At 60.1% G+C, this 25,342-nt stretch overlaps 6 protein-coding genes across 6 annotated transcripts; all 6 read right to left on the bottom strand.

Moving 5' to 3' along the window:
* Positions 1 to 326: 326 nt before the first annotated feature.
* LOC122676858 (ubiquitin carboxyl-terminal hydrolase 17-like protein 6) lies at positions 327 to 3,484 on the bottom strand (the record flags this gene model as incomplete). Its single annotated transcript, XM_043876411.1, has 3 exons — positions 3,370 to 3,484; positions 2,659 to 2,714; positions 327 to 1,322 (listed from the first exon to the last, which is right to left on the bottom strand). Coding segments are annotated over exons 1-3 (1,167 nt in total), but the record flags the coding sequence as incomplete, so codon positions are not given.
* Positions 3,485 to 4,999: 1,515 nt separating this feature from the next.
* Positions 5,000 to 6,154, bottom strand: LOC122676857 (ubiquitin carboxyl-terminal hydrolase 17-like protein 6; the record flags this gene model as incomplete). The annotated part of the gene is made up of 1 exon (XM_043876410.1): positions 5,000 to 6,154. A coding segment is annotated over exon 1 (1,155 nt), but the record flags the coding sequence as incomplete, so codon positions are not given.
* A 3,505-nt stretch (positions 6,155 to 9,659) lies between these two features.
* On the bottom strand, positions 9,660 to 12,812 carry LOC122676856 (ubiquitin carboxyl-terminal hydrolase 17-like protein 6; the record flags this gene model as incomplete). Its single annotated transcript, XM_043876409.1, has 3 exons — positions 12,698 to 12,812; positions 11,990 to 12,045; positions 9,660 to 10,655 (listed from the first exon to the last, which is right to left on the bottom strand). Coding segments are annotated over exons 1-3 (1,167 nt in total), but the record flags the coding sequence as incomplete, so codon positions are not given.
* Positions 12,813 to 14,327: 1,515 nt separating this feature from the next.
* LOC122676855 (ubiquitin carboxyl-terminal hydrolase 17-like protein 6) lies at positions 14,328 to 15,482 on the bottom strand (the record flags this gene model as incomplete). The annotated part of the gene is made up of 1 exon (XM_043876407.1): positions 14,328 to 15,482. A coding segment is annotated over exon 1 (1,155 nt), but the record flags the coding sequence as incomplete, so codon positions are not given.
* A 3,511-nt stretch (positions 15,483 to 18,993) lies between these two features.
* LOC122676854 (ubiquitin carboxyl-terminal hydrolase 17-like protein 6) lies at positions 18,994 to 20,148 on the bottom strand (the record flags this gene model as incomplete). The annotated part of the gene is made up of 1 exon (XM_043876406.1): positions 18,994 to 20,148. A coding segment is annotated over exon 1 (1,155 nt), but the record flags the coding sequence as incomplete, so codon positions are not given.
* Positions 20,149 to 23,659: 3,511 nt separating this feature from the next.
* On the bottom strand, positions 23,660 to 24,613 carry LOC122677874 (ubiquitin carboxyl-terminal hydrolase 17-like protein 6; the record flags this gene model as incomplete). Its single annotated transcript, XM_043878174.1, has 1 exon — positions 23,660 to 24,613. A coding segment is annotated over one exon (954 nt), but the record flags the coding sequence as incomplete, so codon positions are not given.
* Positions 24,614 to 25,342: the final 729 nt, after the last annotated feature.

Raw genomic sequence — 25,342 nt, 5'->3', positions numbered from 1 at the left:
TCCTGTTCAGGCAGCTTGCCGTGTCTGCCTCCTCCGTGTGTGGACTGGTGAATCACGACTGCGCCGGCAGGCAGGGCCGACTGGATCTTCCGGAGGTCGAAGGCCGGCTTCGGCCGCTTGTGCTCTTGGAGGCGTCTCCACTGCTCTAAGCTGATTCCTTCGACCTCTGTGTCCCCCGGGGACACCTGCGACCCAGGAGCTCTGCCGCTGGCGTCTCCCGCAGGCTCCCCGGGGCCGGCGGGGTCAGGCTCCCCGGCGTGTGTGGGGTCAGCCGTGAGGGGGGCCGCGGGCCCTCCCCCAGCACCCCCTTGCCACGCACCCTCCCGGGAGTAGAAGAGCACGTAGGCGCTCTGGCTCAGGGCAGCACTCGCGTCACAGGCGCTCACCTTGGCATCGTCCATCTTATACCACTGGCCGTTGCCCGCTCGCACGTAGGAAAAGTAGTGTCCTCGCTCACAGCTCCACCCGGAGTGCACCAGCACGGCATAGAGCACGTAGGCCAGTGGCCCTGCCTTCCGCTCAGACGTGTAGGGCTGCAGGTCGAGGCACTGGGGATAGCGCACTTCCTGAGCCCTTTTGGCCCCACTCACCTGTGTCAACCGCTTCAGCACCAGCACCAGGACCTGGGACGTGCTGTGCAAAGTCAACCTCTTGGTGGCAGGCACCTTGCGGAGACAAAGGCCACAGTCATAGGCGTTTTCAGCGTCCAGCTTCTCGGGCTTCACCAGCTCTCTCAGAGCTTGCTCCACACTCTGAGCCGCCGTGATATCCAGGCTGATGTCCAGATAAGGGTCGAACGTGTCCGAGACACCGAGGCAGTGGAGACACTGGATCTGAGACCTCCACGTCCCGCCGAAGATCTGCCGGATGAGGGTGGTGTCCTCGGAGGGATGGCCCGACGGCTGGGATGCACTCAAGCACCCTTGCTGCATGGCATTCAGAGTGAACATCAGAAACTCGTGGGCATCTTCCTGCCGGTGTGTGTGGAAGCCCGCCAGCAGGTCCTTGTGGGGCAGGATCACCTCTCCCGGGTGAAGGAGGGCTCGGGTCACGTGAGCTCGCATGGCACAGAGCGTGCAGGAGGTGCGGGCCGGACAGAGGGTGGCGTGCTGCTGGGACACCATCCAGCTGGCCAGGGGCGGCGTGTGGCTCAGACACTGCAGCGCTGCATTCACGTAGCAGGTGTTCCCCAGATTCTGAAGCCCAGCCCCGACCCCCCACGGCCCCCTCCAACTCAGGGCGACTTGGTGGCCAGGCGCCAGCCCTGCTGACCCAGGAGCCAAGTCACCCCGCTGGGGCCGCCCAACCGCCAGCGACGGCCCCTCAGGGACACAGGGTCCCCGAAGGGCATCCGCACCAGCGGCTCTGGGCCGACAACCTTGCCCTCCGGGGAAGACGTTGAAGGGAGACGGACACGCACCACCCCCGTGCGCCGAAGCAGCCCCCGGGTCTCTGCAATCAAGGCCCAAGAGTCTTTGCATCTCCTACCTGCAGCTGCACGACGAAGCCTCCTTCCCTCAGACGGTGCTTCTCTGAAAAAGGGCCTGGGCCCCGCCCCCTCGGGCCTTTGATGGCTTTCCCACAGCCCCACCCCCGCACGCACAAGCTCCTCATTGGCTGAGGCGTCCGAGGGCGTGCTCACTCCCACTCCCGACATCCCACCACCGACACTTTTCTCGGGGAATTCCCCATGACGAAGCCCCGCACGCACTTCCGATCTGGCCCTGCACCACAGGGCTCAGGATGCAAATGATTCGGGGGGGGCTTTGGCCTTCCAGACTTGCCTGCTAGAGAGTCACTGCAGGGCTTCCAAGTTCAGCACACACATGCGGGCTGGGGAGGAATTCCGTGGGCTCACCCTTCAGATCCTAACACACTTGTGGAAACATATGTCTGCCCACCTACCCTCTCCCCTTGAGGGGTCTCCCCAGCCCAGACCCCTGCCTGAGGACAACCCCTCCCCGGACAACAAGAAACCCTTGCCTCAACTTTGCCCTCGACTGAGGTCCACTCCCATTTCGATGCTTTCTCACGAGCCACTCTTCTAGCGTTCAGGGTCCTAGCACCAAGAGATGCCGCGAGTGTGGCACATATGCTTTTCTCCCTTTGGGGCCGTTGGTCATGGTCCAAAGTGAGCTCTTTCAGAACGCCATAGGCTCGCTGCAGCTTTGGATTCTTTTCTTCAGCCCCTTTGCAATCTTAGTTGTCTTGTTCTTTATTTCTTCTTCTTTTTTTTTTTTCTGTGTATTCGTTCATTTTTTAATTTTTTTCTATGTTCTATTCATTTTATTATTTTTTTTGCTTGTTTTTTTTCTCTGTTTCTACTTTAATTATACTAGTTGACTTCGAGAGTCATCTTTCCTATGTAGGGGCTCAAAACGCACTATAACCTAAGGTATAAACAGACTTCCCTCCTGGAGGAGGATGACTGTGGGTTTCCTTCTTGGTGTGAGACATGTATGTTTGTTTGCTCTCCCGACCTCGACATTATGCTTGCCTTCCAGCACTACGGGCGATCCACAGTGCATGGGTTTCCCATAGCTGATGTGGTGATTCTGTTGATCCTTACTAGGAAAAGACGGTCCTGACCCCGCTTTCTTCCTTAGCCTACTGCACCCCTCCCACCTCCCGCTGCCCCATCCCATCCCAGGACCCTACTGCTTTGTGCTTTATGACGCACTTGCTCACAAACTTGCTGTCCTTTTGCCTCCTTCCTAGGGCACAGAGAAGCCAGATCAGCCAGTATCTGTCTCTCTTTTGCACGGATTTCCCCCAGCATCAGGCGACCTTCCCATTCCCTCTGCCACGCCATTCCAATCACCATTCTTCTCCTTCTTCTCCTGCTTCAACTTCTTCTCCTTCTCCAACTTCTTCACCTCCTTCCCTGTCTCCTTCTCCTTCTCCTTCCCCTTCTCCATCTTCTTCTTCTTCTCCATCTTCTTTCTTCTTCTTCTTCTTCTTCTTCTTCTTCTTCGTCTTCAGAGGGTGTGGATGGGGCAAGCAGTAAGTCCATTTGAGGCGATGGGGCAGAGGAAGATTGGTGGTGATAATGAGGGCGGCCTGTGTGTGGCTCGAATTCCTAGTCCAGGGCACGCTTGTTCGTGTTCTTGGGGGAAGATACTGCTCGTCATTCTTTTTCCTCTCTGCGTGTGGTGGGCACGGTGCTTTGTAGGTAACCATGCGGGGAGAAAAAGCCAGCGGAACATTCTCTGTTCCTTGCCAAGCCGACTAGCGCGGTCAGGAGCCACAGTTGTCCCTCTAGGTCTGAGATGCTAAATCGCTAATTGCAGGTCCACCGTTTGATGGAGGGTTTTGGGTTTGAAGCCGGCAACCAAGAGAAAGAAAGAAACCGCAAGGGGGGATCGATACGGGTCCTCGAGCGCCCCTCCACCAGGTCGCGGGATGACGAGGCAGGCGGGAAAGCAGCTAGGAAAGGACAGTTTCCCCACCGCGCCAGACCCTTCCGAGGCCGGCCGCGTCTCATCGCATCCAGCGGCGTTTGTCCGTGGCCAAGCTGGACGACACAACGGACTGACACATAGGATGGGCAGAGTCGGATGTCCAGTTGTCTAGCTCTCACGATCTAGGGCAGCCTTGGGTCTTTCCTCAGTGCGGGGAGGACCTTTGCTTTCAGAAAGGAACGGTTGCATGACCCATCTCCACTTAGGCCCCTGTGCCATGCTGGCGGAGAAGTTTCTTTGGGACTCATTGGGTCGCCCTTCTCCCCTTGGCCTTCGTGTTGGTGCCGGTGGTGCTGGTGGTGGTGCTCATGGCACGGTGAATCACTTGTCCCGTTTGGCACTTGGAGCTTCTGCAGCAGACTCCTTGCACCGGAAATGGAGCCCCAGGCAACTCTGCGCACGAGCGTCCCGCCGCTGACGAAGACATCCCCGCCTCATTCCTGCCGGAGGTCCCTTTCCCAGGTAGCACTACGCCTCCCAAGGACATTCCACCCATAGAGCCTGGTCGCCCATCTTCTCCCCGGACCCTGCTCGACGTTTGGGGCGTTTTCGAGAGCCTGACCGGCCAGAAGGAGACGATTCACGCACCTGCACCCGCTCCTCCCTGCCCCCTGGAGGGCTCAGGAGATCATCTCCTTGCTCGGCTGGCTGTGGGCGTACTGGGAGGCGTCTCCCTGCCGCGTCACTCACCAGAGGCCAGCGGTGCGGCCAGAGAATGCAGACGGGGAAAGAAAGGCAAACCCACACCCCAAGTCCCATCCAGAGAGGACTCTCCCAGCCCCGCAGAAGTGCGAGGCCCTCGGACCGTGCTCAGACCCGCTCACGCACCCCATCCTCTCCAGTAACTTCCCAGCAGAGCCAGCCCTCGAGAGCTCGGCCGCTCAGCAAGATCCAGGTGAAGACCGTGGCCCCGGGCACACTGCAGGCCCCGCCTTTTTCCAGGAGGCTGCACCAGCCACACCGCCGAGAGGAACTCGCTCCTCGCCGGGAACGCTTGGTGCGTCACACAGGGCGTGCCGCACGCAGAGTGTGCCTGGGCGTCTTCACGCATGTGCCTCAGAGCCTACCTACCGCCACAGCCCCAGAGATGGCCGCGGCTTCTTGTTCTTCCTCTTGGTCGCTCGGGCCCTCCCGCTGGCACAAGGGCCGTTGCCAACGCTCGTCGGGCCCGGAGGCGGGCTGTCCGTGCTGGGCCGGTCGAGCCTGTCGTGCTCCTGTTCAGGCAGCTTGCCGTGTCTGCCTCCTCCGTGTGTGGACTGGTGAATCACGACTGCGCCGGCAGGCAGGGCCGACTGGATCTTCCGGAGGTCGAAGGCCGGCTTCGGCCGCTTGTGCTCTTGGAGGCGTCTCCACTGCTCTAAGCTGATTCCTTCGACCTCTGTGTCCCCCGGGGACACCTGCGACCCAGGAGCTCTGCCGCTGGCGTCTCCCGCAGGCTCCCCGGGGCCGGCGGGGTCAGGCTCCCCGGCGTGTGTGGGGTCAGCCGTGAGGGGGGCCGCGGGCCCTCCCCCAGCACCCCCTTGCCACGCACCCTCCCGGGAGTAGAAGAGCACGTAGGCGCTCTGGCTCAGGGCAGCACTCGCGTCACAGGCGCTCACCTTGGCATCGTCCATCTTATACCACTGGCCGTTGCCCGCTCGCACGTAGGAAAAGTAGTGTCCTCGCTCACAGCTCCACCCGGAGTGCACCAGCACGGCATAGAGCACGTAGGCCAGTGGCCCTGCCTTCCGCTCAGACGTGTAGGGCTGCAGGTCGAGGCACTGGGGATAGCGCACTTCCTGAGCCCTTTTGGCCCCGCTCACCTGTGTCAACCGCTTCAGCACCAGCACCAGGACCTGGGACGTGCTGTGCAAAGTCAACCTCTTGGTGGCAGGCACCTTGCGGAGACAAAGGCCACAGTCATAGGCGTTTTCAGCGTCCAGCTTCTCGGGCTTCACCAGCTCTCTCAGAGCTTGCTCCACACTCTGAGCCGCCGTGATATCCAGGCTGATGTCCAGATAAGGGTCGAACGTGTCCGAGACACCGAGGCAGTGGAGACACTGGATCTGAGACCTCCACGTCCCGCCGAAGATCTGCCGGATGAGGGTGGTGTCCTCGGAGGGATGGCCCGACGGCTGGGATGCACTCAAGCACCCTTGCTGCATGGCATTCAGAGTGAACATCAGAAACTCGTGGGCATCTTCCTGCCGGTGTGTGTGGAAGCCCGCCAGCAGGTCCTTGTGGGGCAGGATCACCTCTCCCGGGTGAAGGAGGGCTCGGGTCACGTGAGCTCGCATGGCACAGAGCGTGCAGGAGGTGCGGGCCGGACAGAGGGTGGCGTGCTGCTGGGACACCATCCAGCTGGCCAGGGGCGGCGTGTGGCTCAGACACTGCAGCGCTGCATTCACGTAGCAGGTGTTCCCCAGATTCTGAAGCCCAGCCCCGACCCCCCACGGCCCCCTCCAACTCAGGGCGACTTGGTGGCCAGGCGCCAGCCCTGCTGACCCAGGAGCCAAGTCACCCCGCTGGGGCCGCCCAACCGCCAGCGACGGCCCCTCAGGGACACAGGGTCCCCGAAGGGCATCCGCACCAGCGGCGCTGGGCCGACAACCTTGCCCTCCGGGGAAGACGTTGAAGGGAGACGGACACGCACCACCCCCGTGCGCCGAAGCAGCCCCCGGGTCTCTGCAATCAAGGCCCAAGAGTCTTTGCATCTCCTACCTGCAGCTGCACGACGAAGCCTCCTTCCCTCAGACGGTGCTTCTCTGAAAAAGGGCCTGGGCCCCGCCCCCTCGGGCCTTTGATGGCTTTCCCACAGCCCCACCCCCGCACGCACAAGCTCCTCATTGGCTGAGGCGTCCGAGGGCGTGCTCACTCCCACTCCCGACATCCCACCACCGACACTTTTCTCGGGGAATTCCCCATGACGAAGCCCCGCACGCACTTCCGATCTGGCCCTGCACCACAGGGCTCAGGATGCAAATGATTCGGGGGGGGCTTTGGCCTTCCAGACTTGCCTGCTAGAGAGTCACTGCAGGGCTTCCAAGTTCAGCACACACATGCGGGCTGGGGAGGAATTCCGTGGGCTCACCCTTCAGATCCTAACACACTTGTGGAAACATATGTCTGCCCACCTACCCTCTCCCCTTGAGGGGTCTCCCCAGCCCAGACCCCTGCCTGAGGACAACCCCTCCCCGGACAACAAGAAACCCTTGCCTCAACTTTGCCCTCGACTGAGGTCCACTCCCATTTCGATGCTTTCTCACGAGCCACTCTTCTAGCGTTCAGGGTCCTAGCACCAAGAGATGCCGCGAGTGTGGCACATATGCTTTTCTCCCTTTGGGGCCGTTGGTCATGGTCCAAAGTGAGCTCTTTCAGAACGCCATAGGCTCGCTGCAGCTTTGGATTCTTTTCTTCAGCCCCTTTGCAATCTTAGTTGTCTTGTTCTTTATTTCTTCTTCTTTTTTTTTTTCTGTGTATTCGTTCATTTTTTAATTTTTTTCTATGTTCTATTCATTTTATTATTTTTTTTGCTTGTTTTTATTCTCTGTTTCTACTTTAATTATACTAGTTGACTTCGAGAGTCATCTTTCCTATGTAGGGGCTCAAAACGCACTATAACCTAAGGTATAAACAGACTTCCCTCCTGGAGGAGGATGACTGTGGGTTTCCTTCTTGATGTGAGACATGTATGTTTGTTTGCTCTCCTGACCTCGACATTATGCTTGCCTTCCAGCACTACGGGCGATCCACAGTGCATGGGTTTCCCATAGCTGATGTGGTGATTCTGTTGATCCTTACTAGGAAAAGACGGTCCTGACCCCGCTTTCTTCCTTAGCCTACTGCACCCCTCCCACCTCCCGCTGCCCCATCCCATCCCAGGACCCTCCTGCTTTGTGCTTTATGACGCACTTGCTCACAAACTTGCTGTCCTTTTGCCTCCTTCCTAGGGCACAGAGAAGCCAGATCAGCCAGTATCTGTCTCTCTTTTGCACGGATTTCCCCCAGCATCAGGCGACCTTCCCATTCCCTCTGCCACGCCATTCCAATCACCATTCTTCTCCTTCTTCTCCTGCTTCAACTTCTTCTCCTTCTCCAACTTCTTCACCTCCTTCCCTGTCTCCTTCTCCTTCTCCTTCCCCTTCTCCATCTTCTTCTTCTTCTCCATCTTCTTTCTTCTTCTTTTTCTTCTTCGTCTTCAGAGGGTGTGGATGGGGCAAGCAGTAAGTCCATTTGAGGCGATGGGGCAGAGGAAGATTGGTGGTGATAATGAGGGCGGCCTGTGTGTGGCTCGAATTCCTAGTCCAGGGCACGCTTGTTCGTCTTCTTGGGGAAAGATACTGCTCGTCATTCTTTTTCCTCTCTGCGTGTGGTGGGCACGGTGCTTTGTAGGTAACCGTGCGGGGAGAAAAAGCCAGCGGAACATTCTCTGTTCCTTGCCAAGCCGACTAGCGCGGTCAGGAGCCACAGTTGTCCCTCTAGGTCTGAGATGCTAAATCGCTAATTGCAGGTCCACCGTTTGATGGAGGGTTTTGGGTTTGAAGCCGGCAACCAAGAGAAAGAAAGAAACCGCAAGGGGGGATCGATACGGGTCCTCGAGCGCCCCTCCACCAGGTCGCGGGATGACGAGGCAGGCGGGAAAGCAGCTAGGAAAGGACAGTTTCCCCACCGCGCCAGACCCTTCCGAGGCCGGCCGCGTCTCATCGCATCCAGCCGCGGTTGTCCGTGGCCAAGCTGGACGACACAACGGACTGACACATAGGATGGGCAGAGTCGGATGTCCAGTTGTCTAGCTCTCACAATCTAGGGCAGCCTTGGGTCTTTCCTCAGTGCGGGGAGGACCTTTGCTTTCAGAAAGGAACGGTTGCATGACCCATCTCCACTTAGGCCCCTGTGCCATGCTGGCGGAGAAGTTTCTTTGGGACTCATTGGGTCGCCCTTCTCCCCTTGGCCTTCGTGTTGGTGCCGGTGGTGCTGGTGGTGGTGCTCATGGCACGGTGAATCACTTGTCCCGTTTGGCACTTGGAGCTTCTGCAGCAGACTCCTTGCACCGGAAATGCAGCCCCAGGCAACTCTGCGCACGAGCGTCCCGCCGCTGACGAAGACATCCCCGCCTCATTCCTGCCGGAGGTCCCTTTCCCAGGTAGCACTACGCCTCCCAAGGACATTCCACCCATAGAGCCTGGTCGCCCATCTTCTCCCCGGACCCTGCTCGACGTTTGGGGCGTTTTCGAGAGCCTGACCGGCCAGAAGGAGACGATTCACGCACCTGCACCCGCTCCTCCCTGCCCCCTGGAGGGCTCAGGAGATCGTCTCCTTGCTCGGCTGGCTGTGGGCGTACTGGGAGGCGTCTCCCTGCCGCGTCACTCACCAGAGGCCAGCGGTGCGGCCAGAGAATGCAGACGGGGAAAGAAAGGCAAACCCACACCCCAAGTCCCATCCAGAGAGGACTCTCCCAGCCCCGCAGAAGTGCGAGGCCCTCGGACCGTGCTCAGACCCGCTCACGCACCCCATCCTCTCCAGTAACTTCCCAGCAGAGCCAGCCCTCGAGAGCTCGGCCACTCAGCACGATCCAGGTGAAGACCGTGGCCCCGGGCACACTGCAGGCCCCGCCTTTTTCCAGGAGGCTGCACCAGCCACACCGCCGAGAGGAACTCGCTCCTCGCCGGGAACGCTTGGTGCGTCACACAGGGCGAGCCGCACGCAGCGTGTGCCTGGGCTTCTGCAGGCATGTGCCTCAGAGCCTACCTACCGCCACAGGCCCAGAGATGGCCGCGGCTTCTTGTTCTTCCTCTTGGTCTCTCGGGCCCTCCCGCTGGCACAAGGGCTGTTGCCAACGCTCGTCAGGCCCGGAGGCGGGCTGTCGGTGCTGCAATGGCCGAGGCGGTCGTGCTCCTGTTCAGGCAGCTTGCTGTGTCTGCCTCCTCCGTGTGTGGACTGGTGAATCACGACTGTGCCGGCAGGCAGGGCCGACTGGATCTTCCGGAGGTCGAAGGCCGGCTTCGGCCGCTTGTGCTCTTGGAGGCGTCTCCACTGCTCTAAGCTGATTCCTTCGACCTCTGTGTCCCCCGGGGACACCTGCGACCCAGGAGCTCTGCCGCTGGCGTCTCCCGCAGGCTCCCCGGGGCCGGCGGGGTCAGGCTCCCCGGCGTGTGTGGGGTCAGCCGTGAGGGGGGCCGCGGGCCCTCCCCCAGCACCCCCTTGCCACGCACCCTCCCGGGAGTAGAAGAGCACGTAGGCGCTCTGGCTCAGGGCAGCACTCGCGTCACAGGCGCTCACCTTGGCATCGTCCATCTTATACCACTGGCCGTTGCCCGCTCGCACGTAGGAAAAGTAGTGTCCTCGCTCACAGCTCCACCCGGAGTGCACCAGCACGGCATAGAGCACGTAGGCCCGTGGCCCTGCCTTCCGCTCAGACGTGTAGGGCTGCAGGTCGAGGCACTGGGGATAGCGCACTTCCTGAGCCCTTTTGGCCCCGCTCACCTGTGTCAACCGCTTCAGCACCAGCACCAGGACCTGGGACGTGCTGTGCAAAGTCAACCTCTTGGTGGCAGGCACCTTCCGGAGACAAAGGCCACAGTCATAGGCGTTTTCAGCGTCCAGCTTCTCGGGCTTCACCAGCTCTCTCAGAGCTTGCTCCACACTCTGAGCCGCCGTGATATCCAGGCTGATGTCCAGATAAGGGTCGAACGTGTCCGAGACACCGAGGCAGTGGAGACACTGGATCTGAGACCTCCACGTCCCGCCGAAGATCTGCCGGATGAGGGTGGTGTCCTCGGAGGGATGGCCCGACGGCTGGGATGCACTCAAGCACCCTTGCTGCATGGCATTCAGAGTGAACATCAGAAACTCGTGGGCATCTTCCTGCCGGTGTGTGTGGAAGCCCGCCAGCAGGTCCTTGTGGGGCAGGATCACCTCTCCCGGGTGAAGGAGGGCTCGGGTCACGTGAGCTCGCATGGCACAGAGCGTGCAGGAGGTGCGGGCCGGACAGAGGGTGGCGTGCTTCTGGGACACCATCCAGCTGGCCAGGGGCGGCGTGTGGCTCAGACACTGCAGCGCTGCATTCACGTAGCAGGTGTTCCCCAGATTCTGAAGCCCAGCCCCGACCCCCCACGGCCCCCTCCAACTCAGGGCGACTTGGTGGCCAGGCGCCAGCCCTGCTGACCCAGGAGCCAAGTCACCCCGCTGGGGCCGCCCAACCGCCAGCGACGGCCCCTCAGGGACACAGGGTCCCCGAAGGGCATCCGCACCAGCGGCTCTGGGCCGACAACCTTGCCCTCCGGGGAAGACGTTGAAGGGAGACGGACACGCACCACCCCCGTGCGCCGAAGCAGCCCCCGGGTCTCTGCAATCAAGGCCCAAGAGTCTTTGCATCTCCTACCTGCAGCTGCACGACGAAGCCTCCTTCCCTCAGACGGTGCTTCTCTGAAAAAGGGCCTGGGCCCCGCCCCCTCGGGCCTTTGATGGCTTTCCCACAGCCCCACCCCCGCACGCACAAGCTCCTCATTGGCTGAGGCGTCCGAGGGCGTGCTCACTCCCACTCCCGACCTCCCACCACCGACACTTTTCTCGGGGAATTCCCCATGACGAAGCCCCGCACGCACTTCCGATCTGGCCCTGCACCACAGGGCTCAGGATGCAAATGATTCGGGGGGGGCTTTGGCCTTCCAGACTTGCCTGCTAGAGAGTCACTGCAGGGCTTCCAAGTTCAGCACACACATGCGGGCTGGGGAGGAATTCCGTGGGCTCACCCTTCAGATCCTAACACACTTGTGGAAACATATGTCTGCCCACCTACCCTCTCCCCTTGAGGGGTCTCCCCAGCCCAGACCCCTGCCTGAGGACAACCCCTCCCCGGACAACAAGAAACCCTTGCCTCAACTTTGCCCTCGACTGAGGTCCACTCCCATTTCGATGCTTTCTCACGAGCCACTCTTCTAGCGTTCAGGGTCCTAGCACCAAGAGATGCCGCGAGTGTGGCACATATGCTTTTCTCCCTTTGGGGCCGTTGGTCATGGTCCAAAGTGAGCTCTTTCAGAACGCCATAGGCTCGCTGCAGCTTTGGATTCTTTTCTTCAGCCCCTTTGCAATCTTAGTTGTCTTGTTCTTTATTTCTTCTTCTTTTTTTTTTCTGTGTATTCGTTCATTTTTTAATTTTTTTCTATGTTCTATTCATTTTATTATTTTTTTTGCTTGTTTTTATTCTCTGTTTCTACTTTAATTATACTAGTTGACTTCGAGAGTCATCTTTCCTATGTAGGGGCTCAAAACGCACTATAACCTAAGGTATAAACAGACTTCCCTCCTGGAGGAGGATGACTGTGGGTTTCCTTCTTGGTGTGAGACATGTATGTTTGTTTGCTCTCCCGACCTCGACATTATGCTTGCCTTCCAGCACTACGGGCGATCCACAGTGCATGGGTTTCCCATAGCTGATGTGGTGATTCTGTTGATCCTTACTAGGAAAAGACGGTCCTGACCCCGCTTTCTTCCTTAGCCTACTGCACCCCTCCCACCTCCCGCTGCCCCATCCCATCCCAGGACCCTACTGCTTTGTGCTTTATGACGCACTTGCTCACAAACTTGCTGTCCTTTTGCCTCCTTCCTAGGGCACAGAGAAGCCAGATCAGCCAGTATCTGTCTCTCTTTTGCACGGATTTCCCCCAGCATCAGGCGACCTTCCCATTCCCTCTGCCACGCCATTCCAATCACCATTCTTCTCCTTCTTCTCCTGCTTCAACTTCTTCTCCTTCTCCAACTTCTTCACCTCCTTCCCTGTCTCCTTCTCCTTCTCCTTCCCCTTCTCCATCTTCTTCTTCTTCTCCATCTTCTTTCTTCTTCTTCTTCTTCTTCTTCTTCTTCGTCTTCAGAGGGTGTGGATGGGGCAAGCAGTAAGTCCATTTGAGGCGATGGGGCAGAGGAAGATTGGTGGTGATAATGAGGGCGGCCTGTGTGTGGCTCGAATTCCTAGTCCAGGGCACGCTTGTTCGTGTTCTTGGGGGAAGATACTGCTCGTCATTCTTTTTCCTCTCTGCGTGTGGTGGGCACGGTGCTTTGTAGGTAACCATGCGGGGAGAAAAAGCCAGCGGAACATTCTCTGTTCCTTGCCAAGCCGACTAGCGCGGTCAGGAGCCACAGTTGTCCCTCTAGGTCTGAGATGCTAAATCGCTAATTGCAGGTCCACCGTTTGATGGAGGGTTTTGGGTTTGAAGCCGGCAACCAAGAGAAAGAAAGAAACCGCAAGGGGGGATCGATACGGGTCCTCGAGCGCCCCTCCACCAGGTCGCGGGATGACGAGGCAGGCGGGAAAGCAGCTAGGAAAGGACAGTTTCCCCACCGCGCCAGACCCTTCCGAGGCCGGCCGCGTCTCATCGCATCCAGCGGCGTTTGTCCGTGGCCAAGCTGGACGACACAACGGACTGACACATAGGATGGGCAGAGTCGGATGTCCAGTTGTCTAGCTCTCACGATCTAGGGCAGCCTTGGGTCTTTCCTCAGTGCGGGGAGGACCTTTGCTTTCAGAAAGGAACGGTTGCATGACCCATCTCCACTTAGGCCCCTGTGCCATGCTGGCGGAGAAGTTTCTTTGGGACTCAGTGGGTCGCCCTTCTCCCCTTGGCCTTCGTGTTGGTGCCGGTGGTGCTGGTGGTGGTGCTCATGGCACGGTGAATCACTTGTCCCGTTTGGCACTTGGAGCTTCTGCAGCAGACTCCTTGCACCGGAAATGGAGCCCCAGGCAACTCTGCGCACGAGCGTCCCGCCGCTGACGAAGACATCCCCGCCTCATTCCTGCCGGAGGTCCCTTTCCCAGGTAGCACTACGCCTCCCAAGGACATTCCACCCATAGAGCCTGGTCGCCCATCTTCTCCCCGGACCCTGCTCGACGTTTGGGGCGTTTTCGAGAGCCTGACCGGCCAGAAGGAGACGATTCACGCACCTGCACCCGCTCCTCCCTGCCCCCTGGAGGGCTCAGGAGATCGTCTCCTTGCTCGGCTGGCTGTGGGCGTACTGGGAGGCGTCTCCCTGCCGCGTCACTCACCAGAGGCCAGCGGTGCGGCCAGAGAATGCAGACGGGGAAAGAAAGGCAAACCCACACCCCAAGTCCCATCCAGAGAGGACTCTCCCAGCCCCGCAGAAGTGCGAGGCCCTCGGACCGTGCTCAGACCCGGTCACGCACCCCATCCTCTCCAGTAACTTCCCAGCAGAGCCAGCCCTCGAGAGCTCGGCCGCTCAGCACGATCCAGGTGAAGACCGTGGCCCCGGGCACACTGCAGGCCCCGCCTTTTTCCAGGAGGCTGCACCAGCCACACCGCCGAGAGGAACTCGCTCCTCGCCGGGAACGCTTGGTGCGTCACACAGGGCGTGCCGCACGCAGAGTGTGCCTGGGCGTCTTCACGCATGTGCCTCAGAGCCTACCTACCGCCACAGCCCCAGAGATGGCCGCGGCTTCTTGTTCTTCCTCTTGGTCGCTCGGGCCCTCCCGCTGGCACAAGGGCCGTTGCCAACGCTCGTCGGGCCCGGAGGCGGGCTGTCCGTGCTGGGCCGGTCGAGCCTGTCGTGCTCCTGTTCAGGCAGCTTGCCGTGTCTGCCTCCTCCGTGTGTGGACTGGTGAATCACGACTGCGCCGGCAGGCAGGGCCGACTGGATCTTCCAGAGGTCGTAGGCCGGCTTCGGCCGCTTGTGCTCTTGGAGGCGTCTCCACTGCTCTAAGCTGATTCCTTCGACCTCTGTGTCCCCCGGGGACACCTGCGACCCAGGAGCTCTGCCGCTGGCGTCTCCCGCAGGCTCCCCGGGGCCGGCGGGGTCAGGCTCCCCGGCGTGTGTGGGGTCAGCCGTGAGGGGGGCCGCGGGCCCTCCCCCAGCACCCCCTTGCCACGCACCCTCCCGGGAGTAGAAGAGCACGTAGGCGCTCTGGCTCAGGGCAGCACTCGCGTCACAGGCGCTCACCTTGGCATCGTCCATCTTATACCACTGGCCGTTGCCCGCTCGCACGTAGGAAAAGTAGTGTCCTCGCTCACAGCTCCACCCGGAGTGCACCAGCACGGCATAGAGCACGTAGGCCAGTGGCCCTGCCTTCCGCTCAGACGTGTAGGGCTGCAGGTCGAGGCACTGGGGATAGCGCACTTCCTGAGCCCTTTTGGCCCCGCTCACCTGTGTCAACCGCTTCAGCACCAGCACCAGGACCTGGGACGTGCTGTGCAAAGTCAACCTCTTGGTGGCAGGCACCTTCCGGAGACAAAGGCCACAGTCATAGGCGTTTTCAGCGTCCAGCTTCTCGGGCTTCACCAGCTCTCTCAGAGCTTGCTCCACACTCTGAGCCGCCGTGATATCCAGGCTGATGTCCAGATAAGGGTCGAACGTGTCCGAGACACCGAGGCAGTGGAGACACTGGATCTGAGACCTCCACGTCCCGCCGAAGATCTGCCGGATGAGGGTGGTGTCCTCGGAGGGATGGCCCGACGGCTGGGATGCACTCAAGCACCCTTGCTGCATGGCATTCAGAGTGAACATCAGAAACTCGTGGGCATCTTCCTGCCGGTGTGTGTGGAAGCCCGCCAGCAGGTCCTTGTGGGGCAGGATCACCTCTCCCGGGTGAAGGAGGGCTCGGGTCACGTGAGCTCGCATGGCACAGAGCGTGCAGGAGGTGCGGGCCGGACAGAGGGTGGCGTGCTGCTGGGACACCATCCAGCTGGCCAGGGGCGGCGTGTGGCTCAGACACTGCAGCGCTGCATTCACGTAGCAGGTGTTCCCCAGATTCTGAAGCCCAGCCCCGACCCCCCACGGCCCCCTCCAACTCAGGGCGACTTGGTGGCCAGGCGCCAGCCCTGCTGACCCAGGAGCCAAGTCACCCCGCTGGGGCCGCCCAACCGCCAGCGACGGCCCCTCAGGGACACAGGGTCCCCGAAGGGCATCCGCACCAGCGGCGCTGGGCCGACAACCTTGCCCTCCGGGGAAGACGTTGAAGGGAGACGGACACGCACCACCCCCGTGCGCCGAAGCAGCCCCCGGGTCTCTGCAATCAAGGCCCAAGAGTCTTTGCATCTCCTACCTGCAGCTGCACGACGAAGCCTCCTTCCCTCAGACGGTGCTTCTCTGAAAAAGGGCCTGGGCCCCGCCCCCTCGGGCCTTTGATGGCTTTCCCACAGCCCCACCCCCGCACGCACAAGCTCCTCATTGGCTGAGGCGTCCGAGGGCGTGCTCACTCCCACTCCCGACATCCCACCACCGACACTTTTCTCGGGGAATTCCCCATGACGAAGCCCCGCACGCACTTCCGATCTGGCCCTGCACCACAGGGCTCAGGATGCAAATGATTCGGGGGGGGCTTTGGCCTTCCAGACTTGCCTGCTAGAGAGTCACTGCAGGGCTTCCAAGTTCAGCACACACATGCGGGCTGGGGAGGAATTCCGTGGGCTCACCCTTCAGATCCTAACACACTTGTGGAAACATATGTCTGCCCACCTACCCTCTCCCCTTGAGGGGTCTCCCCAGCCCAGACCCCTGCCTGAGGACAACCCCTCCCCGGACAACAAGAAACCCTTGCCTCAACTTTGCCCTCGACTGAGGTCCACTCCCATTTCGATGCTTTCTCACGAGCCACTCTTCTAGCGTTCAGGGTCCTAGCACCAAGAGATGCCGCGAGTGTGGCACATATGCTTTTCTCCCTTTGGGGCCGTTGGTCATGGTCCAAAGTGAGCTCTTTCAGAACGCCATAGGCTCGCTGCAGCTTTGGATTCTTTTCTTCAGCCCCTTTGCAATCTTAGTTGTCTTGTTCTTTATTTCTTCTTCTTTTTTTTTTTCTGTGTATTCGTTCATTTTTTAATTTTTTTCTATGTTCTATTCATTTTATTATTTTTTTTGCTTGTTTTTATTCTCTGTTTCTACTTTAATTATACTAGTTGACTTCGAGAGTCATCTTTCCTATGTAGGGGCTCAAAACGCACTATAACCTAAGGTATAAACAGACTTCCCTCCTGGAGGAGGATGACTGTGGGTTTCCTTCTTGGTGTGAGACATGTATGTTTGTTTGCTCTCCCGACCTCGACATTATGCTTGCCTTCCAGCACTACGGGCGATCCACAGTGCATGGGTTTCCCATAGCTGATGTGGTGATTCTGTTGATCCTTACTAGGAAAAGACGGTCCTGACCCCGCTTTCTTCCTTAGCCTACTGCACCCCTCCCACCTCCCGCTGCCCCATCCCATCCCAGGACCCTACTGCTTTGTGCTTTATGACGCACTTGCTCACAAACTTGCTGTCCTTTTGCCTCCTTCCTAGGGCACAGAGAAGCCAGATCAGCCAGTATCTGTCTCTCTTTTGCACGGATTTCCCCCAGCATCAGGCGACCTTCCCATTCCCTCTGCCACGCCATTCCAATCACCATTCTTCTCCTTCTTCTCCTGCTTCAACTTCTTCTCCTTCTCCAACTTCTTCACCTCCTTCCCTGTCTCCTTCTCCTTCTCCTTCCCCTTCTCCATCTTCTTCTTCTTCTCCATCTTCTTTCTTCTTCTTCTTCTTCTTCTTCTTCGTCTTCAGAGGGTGTGGATGGGGCAAGCAGTAAGTCCATTTGAGGCGATGGGGCAGAGGAAGATTGGTGGTGATAATGAGGGCGGCCTGTGTGTGGCTCGAATTCCTAGTCCAGGGCACGCTTGTTCGTGTTCTTGGGGGAAGATACTGCTCGTCATTCTTTTTCCTCTCTGCGTGTGGTGGGCACGGTGCTTTGTAGGTAACCATGCGGGGAGAAAAAGCCAGCGGAACATTCTCTGTTCCTTGCCAAGCCGACTAGCGCGGTCAGGAGCCACAGTTGTCCCTCTAGGTCTGAGATGCTAAATCGCTAATTGCAGGTCCACCGTTTGATGGAGGGTTTTGGGTTTGAAGCCGGCAACCAAGAGAAAGAAAGAAACCGCAAGGGGGGATCGATACGGGTCCTCGAGCGCCCCTCCACCAGGTCGCGGGATGACGAGGCAGGCGGGAAAGCAGCTAGGAAAGGACAGTTTCCCCACCGCGCCAGACCCTTCCGAGGCCGGCCGCGTCTCATCGCATCCAGCGCCGTTTGTCCGTGGCCAAGCTGGACGACACAACGGACTGACACATAGGATGGGCAGAGTCGGATGTCCAGTTGTCTAGCTCTCACGATCTAGGGCAGCCTTGGGTCTTTCCTCAGTGCGGGGAGGACCTTTGCTTTCAGAAAGGAACGGTTGCATGACCCATCTCCACTTAGGCCCCTGTGCCATGCTGGCGGAGAAGTTTCTTTGGGACTCAGTGGGTCGCCCTTCTCCCCTTGGCCTTCGTGTTGGTGCCGGTGGTGCTGGTGGTGGTGCTCATGGCACGGTGAATCACTTGTCCCGTTTGGCACTTGGAGCTTCTGCAGCAGACTCCTTGCACCGGAAATGGAGCCCCAGGCAACTCTGCGCACGAGCGTCCCGCCGCTGACGAAGACATCCCCGCCTCATTCCTGCCGGAGGTCCCTTTCCCAGGTAGCACTACGCCTCCCAAGGACATTCCACCCATAGAGCCTGGTCGCCCATCTTCTCCCCGGACCCTGCTCGACGTTTGGGGCGTTTTCGAGAGCCTGACCGGCCAGAAGGAGACGATTCACGCACCTGCACCCGCTCCTCCCTGCCCCCTGGAGGGCTCAGGAGATCGTCTCCTTGCTCGGCTGGCTGTGGGCGTACTGGGAGGCGTCTCCCTGCCGCGTCCCTCACCAGAGGCCAGCGGTGCGGCCAGAGAATGCAGACGGGGAAAGAAAGGCAAACCCACACCCCAAGTCCCATCCAGAGAGGACTCTCCCAGCCCCGCAGAAGTGCGAGGCCCTCGGACCGTGCTCAGACCCGGTCACGCACCCCATCCTCTCCAGTAACTTCCCAGCAGAGCCAGCCCTCGAGAGCTCGGCCGCTCAGCACGATCCAGGTGAAGACCGTGGCCCCGGGCACACTGCAGGCCCCGCCTTTTTCCAGGAGGCTGCACCAGCCACACCGCCGAGAGGAACTCGCTCCTCGCCGGGAACGCTTGGTGCGTCACACAGGGCGTGCCGCACGCAGAGTGTGCCTGGGCGTCTTCACGCATGTGCCTCAGAGCCTACCTACCGCCACAGCCCCAGAGATGGCCGCGGCTTCTTGTTCTTCCTCTTGGTCGCTCGGGCCCTCCCGCTGGCACAAGGGCCGTTGCCAACGCTCGTCGGGCCCGGAGGCGGGCTGTCCGTGCTGGGCCGGTCGAGCCTGTCGTGCTCCTGTTCAGGCAGCTTGCCGTGTCTGCCTCCTCCGTGTGTGGACTGGTGAATCACGACTGCGCCGGCAGGCAGGGCCGACTGGATCTTCCAGAGGTCGTAGGCCGGCTTCGGCCGCTTGTGCTCTTGGAGGCGTCTCCACTGCTCTAAGCTGATTCCTTCGACCTCTGTGTCCCCCGGGGACACCTGCGACCCAGGAGCTCTGCCGCTGGCGTCTCCCGCAGGCTCCCCGGGGCCGGCGGGGTCAGGCTCCCCGGCGTGTGTGGGGTCAGCCGTGAGGGGGGCCGCGGGCCCTCCCCCAGCACCCCCTTGCCACGCACCCTCCCGGGAGTAGAAGAGCACGTAGGCGCTCTGGCTCAGGGCAGCACTCGCGTCACAGGCGCTCACCTTGGCATCGTCCATCTTATACCACTGGCCGTTGCCCGCTCGCACGTAGGAAAAGTAGTGTCCTCGCTCACAGCTCCACCCGGAGTGCACCAGCACGGCATAGAGCACGTAGGCCAGTGGCCCTGCCTTCCGCTCAGACGTGTAGGGCTGCAGGTCGAGGCACTGGGGATAGCGCACTTCCTGAGCCCTTTTGGCCCCGCTCACCTGTGTCAACCGCTTCAGCACCAGCACCAGGACCTGGGACGTGCTGTGCAAAGTCAACCTCTTGGTGGCAGGCACCTTCCGGAGACAAAGGCCACAGTCATAGGCGTTTTCAGCGTCCAGCTTCTCGGGCTTCACCAGCTCTCTCAGAGCTTGCTCCACACTCTGAGCCGCCGTGATATCCAGGCTGATGTCCAGATAAGGGTCGAACGTGTCCGAGACACCGAGGCAGTGGAGACACTGGATCTGAGACCTCCACGTCCCGCCGAAGATCTGCCGGATGAGGGTGGTGTCCTCGGAGGGATGGCCCGACGGCTGGGATGCACTCAAGCACCCTTGCTGCATGGCATTCAGAGTGAACATCAGAAACTCGTGGGCATCTTCCTGCCGGTGTGTGTGGAAGCCCGCCAGCAGGTCCTTGTGGGGCAGGATCACCTCTCCCGGGTGAAGGAGGGCTCGGGTCACGTGAGCTCGCATGGCACAGAGCGTGCAGGAGGTGCGGGCCGGACAGAGGGTGGCGTGCTGCTGGGACACCATCCAGCTGGCCAGGGGCGGCGTGTGGCTCAGACACTGCAGCGCTGCATTCACGTAGCAGGTGTTCCCCAGATTCTGAAGCCCAGCCCCGACCCCCCACGGCCCCCTCCAACTCAGGGCGACTTGGTGGCCAGGCGCCAGCCCTGCTGACCCAGGAGCCAAGTCACCCCGCTGGGGCCGCCCAACCGCCAGCGACGGCCCCTCAGGGACACAGGGTCCCCGAAGGGCATCCGCACCAGCGGCGCTGGGCCGACAACCTTGCCCTCCGGGGAAGACGTTGAAGGGAGACGGACACGCACCACCCCCGTGCGCCGAAGCAGCCCCCGGGTCTCTGCAATCAAGGCCCAAGAGTCTTTGCATCTCCTACCTGCAGCTGCACGACGAAGCCTCCTTCCCTCAGACGGTGCTTCTCTGAAAAAGGGCCTGGGCCCCGCCCCCTCGGGCCTTTGATGGCTTTCCCACAGCCCCACCCCCGCACGCACAAGCTCCTCATTGGCTGAGGCGTCCGAGGGCGTGCTCACTCCCACTCCCGACATCCCACCACCGACACTTTTCTCGGGGAATTCCCCATGACGAAGCCCCGCACGCACTTCCGATCTGGCCCTGCACCACAGGGCTCAGGATGCAAATGATTCGGGGGGGGCTTTGGCCTTCCAGACTTGCCTGCTAGAGAGTCACTGCAGGGCTTCCAAGTTCAGCACACACATGCGGGCTGGGGAGGAATTCCGTGGGCTCACCCTTCAGATCCTAACACACTTGTGGAAACATATGTCTGCCCACCTACCCTCTCCCCTTGAGGGGTCTCCCCAGCCCAGACCCCTGCCTGAGGACAACCCCTCCCCGGACAACAAGAAACCCTTGCCTCAACTTTGCCCTCGACTGAGGTCCACTCCCATTTCGATGCTTTCTCACGAGCCACTCTTCTAGCGTTCAGGGTCCTAGCACCAAGAGATGCCGCGAGTGTGGCACATATGCTTTTCTCCCTTTGGGGCCGTTGGTCATGGTCCAAAGTGAGCTCTTTCAGAACGCCATAGGCTCGCTGCAGCTTTGGATTCTTTTCTTCAGCCCCTTTGCAATCTTAGTTGTCTTGTTCTTTATTTCTTCTTCTTTTTTTTTTTCTGTGTATTCGTTCATTTTTTAATTTTTTTCTATGTTCTATTCATTTTATTATTTTTTTTGCTTGTTTTTATTCTCTGTTTCTACTTTAATTATACTAGTTGACTTCGAGAGTCATCTTTCCTATGTAGGGGCTCAAAACGCACTATAACCTAAGGTATAAACAGACTTCCCTCCTGGAGGAGGATGACTGTGGGTTTCCTTCTTGGTGTGAGACATGTATGTTTGTTTGCTCTCCCGACCTCGACATTATGCTTGCCTTCCAGCACTACGGGCGATCCACAGTGCATGGGTTTCCCATAGCTGATGTGGTGATTCTGTTGATCCTTACTAGGAAAAGACGGTCCTGACCCCGCTTTCTTCCTTAGCCTACTGCACCCCTCCCACCTCCCGCTGCCCCATCCCATCCCAGGACCCTACTGCTTTGTGCTTTATGACGCACTTGCTCACAAACTTGCTGTCCTTTTGCCTCCTTCCTAGGGCACAGAGAAGCCAGATCAGCCAGTATCTGTCTCTCTTTTGCACGGATTTCCCCCAGCATCAGGCGACCTTCCCATTCCCTCTGCCACGCCATTCCAATCACCATTCTTCTCCTTCTTCTCCTGCTTCAACTTCTTCTCCTTCTCCAACTTCTTCACCTCCTTCCCTGTCTCCTTCTCCTTCTCCTTCCCCTTCTCCATCTTCTTCTTCTTCTCCATCTTCTTTCTTCTTCTTCTTCTTCTTCTTCTTCGTCTTCAGAGGGTGTGGATGGGGCAAGCAGTAAGTCCATTTGAGGCGATGGGGCAGAGGAAGATTGGTGGTGATAATGAGGGCGGCCTGTGTGTGGCTCGAATTCCTAGTCCAGGGCACGCTTGTTCGTGTTCTTGGGGGAAGATACTGCTCGTCATTCTTTTTCCTCTCTGCGTGTGGTGGGCACGGTGCTTTGTAGGTAACCATGCGGGGAGAAAAAGCCAGCGGAACATTCTCTGTTCCTTGCCAAGCCGACTAGCGCGGTCAGGAGCCACAGTTGTCCCTCTAGGTCTGAGATGCTAAATCGCTAATTGCAGGTCCACCGTTTGATGGAGGGTTTTGGGTTTGAAGCCGGCAACCAAGAGAAAGAAAGAAACCGCAAGGGGGGATCGATACGGGTCCTCGAGCGCCCCTCCACCAGGTCGCGGGATGACGAGGCAGGCGGGAAAGCAGCTAGGAAAGGACAGTTTCCCCACCGCGCCAGACCCTTCCGAGGCCGGCCGCGTCTCATCGCATCCAGCGCCGTTTGTCCGTGGCCAAGCTGGACGACACAACGGACTGACACATAGGATGGGCAGAGTCGGATGTCCAGTTGTCTAGCTCTCACGATCTAGGGCAGCCTTGGGTCTTTCCTCAGTGCGGGGAGGACCTTTGCTTTCAGAAAGGAACGGTTGCATGACCCATCTCCACTTAGGCCCCTGTGCCATGCTGGCGGAGAAGTTTCTTTGGGACTCATTGGGTCGCCCTTCTCCCCTTGGCCTTCGTGTTGGTGCCGGTGGTGCTGGTGGTGGTGCTCATGGCACGGTGAATCACTTGTCCCGTTTGGCACTTGGAGCTTCTGCAGCAGACTCCTTGCACCGGAAATGGAGCCCCAGGCAACTCTGCGCACGAGCGTCCCGCCGCTGACGAAGACATCCCCGCCTCATTCCTGCCGGAGGTCCCTTTCCCAGGTAGCACTACGCCTCCCAAGGACATTCCACCCATAGAGCCTGGTCGCCCATCTTCTCCCCAGACCCTGCTCGACGTTTGGGGCGTTTTCGAGAGCCTGACCGGCCAGAAGGAGACGATTCACGCACCTGCACCCGCTGCTCCCTGCCCCCTGGAGGGCTCAGGAGATCGTCTCCTTGCTCGGCTGGCTGTGGGCGTACTGGGAGGCGTCTCCCTGCCGCGTCACTCACCAGAGGCCAGCGGTGCGGCCAGAGAATGCAGACGGGGAAAGAAAGGCAAACCCACACCCCAAGTCCCATCCAGAGAGGACTCTCCCAGCCCCACAGAAGTGCGAGGCCCTCGGACCGTGCTCAGACCCGCTCACGCACCCCATCCTCTCCAGTAACTTCCCAGCAGAGCCAGCCCTCGAGAGCTCGGCCGCTCAGCAAGATCCAGGTGAAGACCGTGGCCCCGGGCACACTGCAGACCCCGCCTTTTTCCAGGAGGCTGCACCAGCCACACCGCCGAGAGGAACTCGCTCCTCGCCGGGAACGCTTGCTGCGTCACACAGGGAGTGCCGCACGCAGAGTGTGCCTGGGCGTCTTCACGCATGTGCCTCAGAGCCTACCTACCGCCACAGCCCCAGAGATGGCCGCGGCTTCTTGTTCTTCCTCTTGGTCGCTCGGGCCCTCCCGCTGGCACAAGGGCCGTTGCCAACGCTCGTCGGGCCCGGAGGCGGGCTGTCCGTGCTGGGCCGGTCGAGCCTGTCGTGCTCCTGTTCAGGCAGCTTGCCGTGTCTCCCTCCTCCGTGTGTGGACTGGTGAATCACGACTGCGCCGGCAGGCAGGGCCGACTGGATCTTCCGGAGGTCGAAGGCCGGCTTCGGCCGCTTGTGCTCTTGGAGGCGTCTCCACTGCTCTAAGCTGATTCCTTCGACCTCTGTGTCCCCCGGGGACACCTGGGACCCAGGAGCTCTGCCGCTGGCGTCTCCCGCAGGCTCCCCGGGGCCGGCGGGGTCAGGCTCCCCGGCGTGTGTGGGGTCAGCCGTGAGGGGGGCCGCGGGCCCTCCCCCAGCACCCCCTTGCCACGCACCCTCCCGGGAGTAGAAGAGCACGTAGGCGCTCTGGCTCAGGGCAGCACTCGCGTCACAGGCGCTCACCTTGGCATCGTCCATCTTATACCACTGGCCGTTGCCCGCTGGCACGTAGGAAAAGTAGTGTCCTCGCTCACAGCTCCACCCGGAGTGCACCAGCACGGCATAGAGCACGTAGGCCAGTGGCCCTGCCTTCCGCTCAGACGTGTAGGGCTGCAGGTCGAGGCACTGGGGATAGCGCACTTCCTGAGCCCTTTTGGCCCCGCTCACCTGTGTCAACCGCTTCAGCACCAGCACCAGGACCTGGGACGTGCTGTGCAAAGTCAACCTCTTGGTGGCAGGCACCTTCCGGAGACAAAGGCCACAGTCATAGGCGTTTTCAGCGTCCAGCTTCTCGGGCTTCACCAGCTCTCTCAGAGCTTGCTCCACACTCTGAGCCGCCGTGATATCCAGGCTGATGTCCAGATAAGGGTCGAACGTGTCCGAGACACCGAGGCAGTGGAGACACTGGATCTGAGACCTCCACGTCCCGCCGAAGATCTGCCGGATGAGGGTGGTGTCCTCGGAGGGATGGCCCGACGGCTGGGATGCACTCAAGCACCCTTGCTGCATGGCATTCAGAGTGAACATCAGAAACTCGTGGGCATCTTCCTGCCGGTGTGTGCGGAAGCCCGCCAGCAGGTCCTTGTGGGGCAGGATCACCTCTCCCGGGTGAAGGAGGGCTCGGGTCACGTGAGCTCGCATGGCACAGAGCGTGCAGGAGGTGCGGGCCGGACAGAGGGTGGCGTGCTGCTGGGACACCATCCAGCTGGCCAGGGGCGGCGTGTGGCTCAGACACTGCAGCGCTGCATTCACGTAGCAGGTGTTCCCCAGATTCTGAAGCCCAGCCCCGACCCCCCACGGCCCCCTCCAACTCAGGGCGACTTGGTGGCCAGGCGCCAGCCCTGCTGACCCAGGAGCCAAGTCACCCCGCTGGGGCCGCCCAACCGCCGGCGACGGCCCCTCAGGGACACAGGGTCCCCGAAGGGCATCCGCACCAGCGGCGCTGGGCCGACAACCTTGCCCTCCGGGGAAGACGTTGAAGGGAGACGGACACGCACCACCCCCGTGCGCCGAAGCAGCCCCCGGGTCTCTGCAATCAAGGCCCAAGAGTCTTTGCATCTCCTACCTGCAGCTGCACGACGAAGCCTCCTTCCCTCAGACGGTGCTTCTCTGAAAAAGGGCCTGGGCCCCGCCCCCTCGGGCCTTTGATGGCTTTCCCACAGCCCCACCCCCGCACGCACAAGCTCCTCATTGGCTGAGGCGTCCGAGGGCGTGCTCACTCCCACTCCCGACATCCCACCACCGACACTTTTCTCGGGGAATTCCCCATGACGAAGCCCCGCACGCACTTCCGATCTGGCCCTGCACCACAGGGCTCAGGATGCAAATGATTCGGGGGGGGCTTTGGCCTTCCAGACTTGCCTGCTAGAGAGTCACTGCAGGGCTTCCAAGTTCAGCACACACATGCGGGCTGGGGAGGAATTCCGTGGGCTCACCCTTCAGATCCTAACACACTTGTGGAAACATATGTCTGCCCACCTACCCTCTCCCCTTGAGGGGTCTCCCCAGCCCAGACCCCTGCCTGAGGACAACCCCTCCCCGGACAACAAGAAACCCTTGCCTCAACTTTGCCCTCGACTGAGGTCC

Source organism: Cervus elaphus, chromosome 20 (assembly GCF_910594005.1).
Source record: "Cervus elaphus chromosome 20, mCerEla1.1, whole genome shotgun sequence".
Classification (NCBI taxonomy): domain Eukaryota; kingdom Metazoa; phylum Chordata; class Mammalia; order Artiodactyla; family Cervidae; genus Cervus; species Cervus elaphus.
This window is presented reverse-complemented; position numbering and strand designations above follow the sequence as displayed.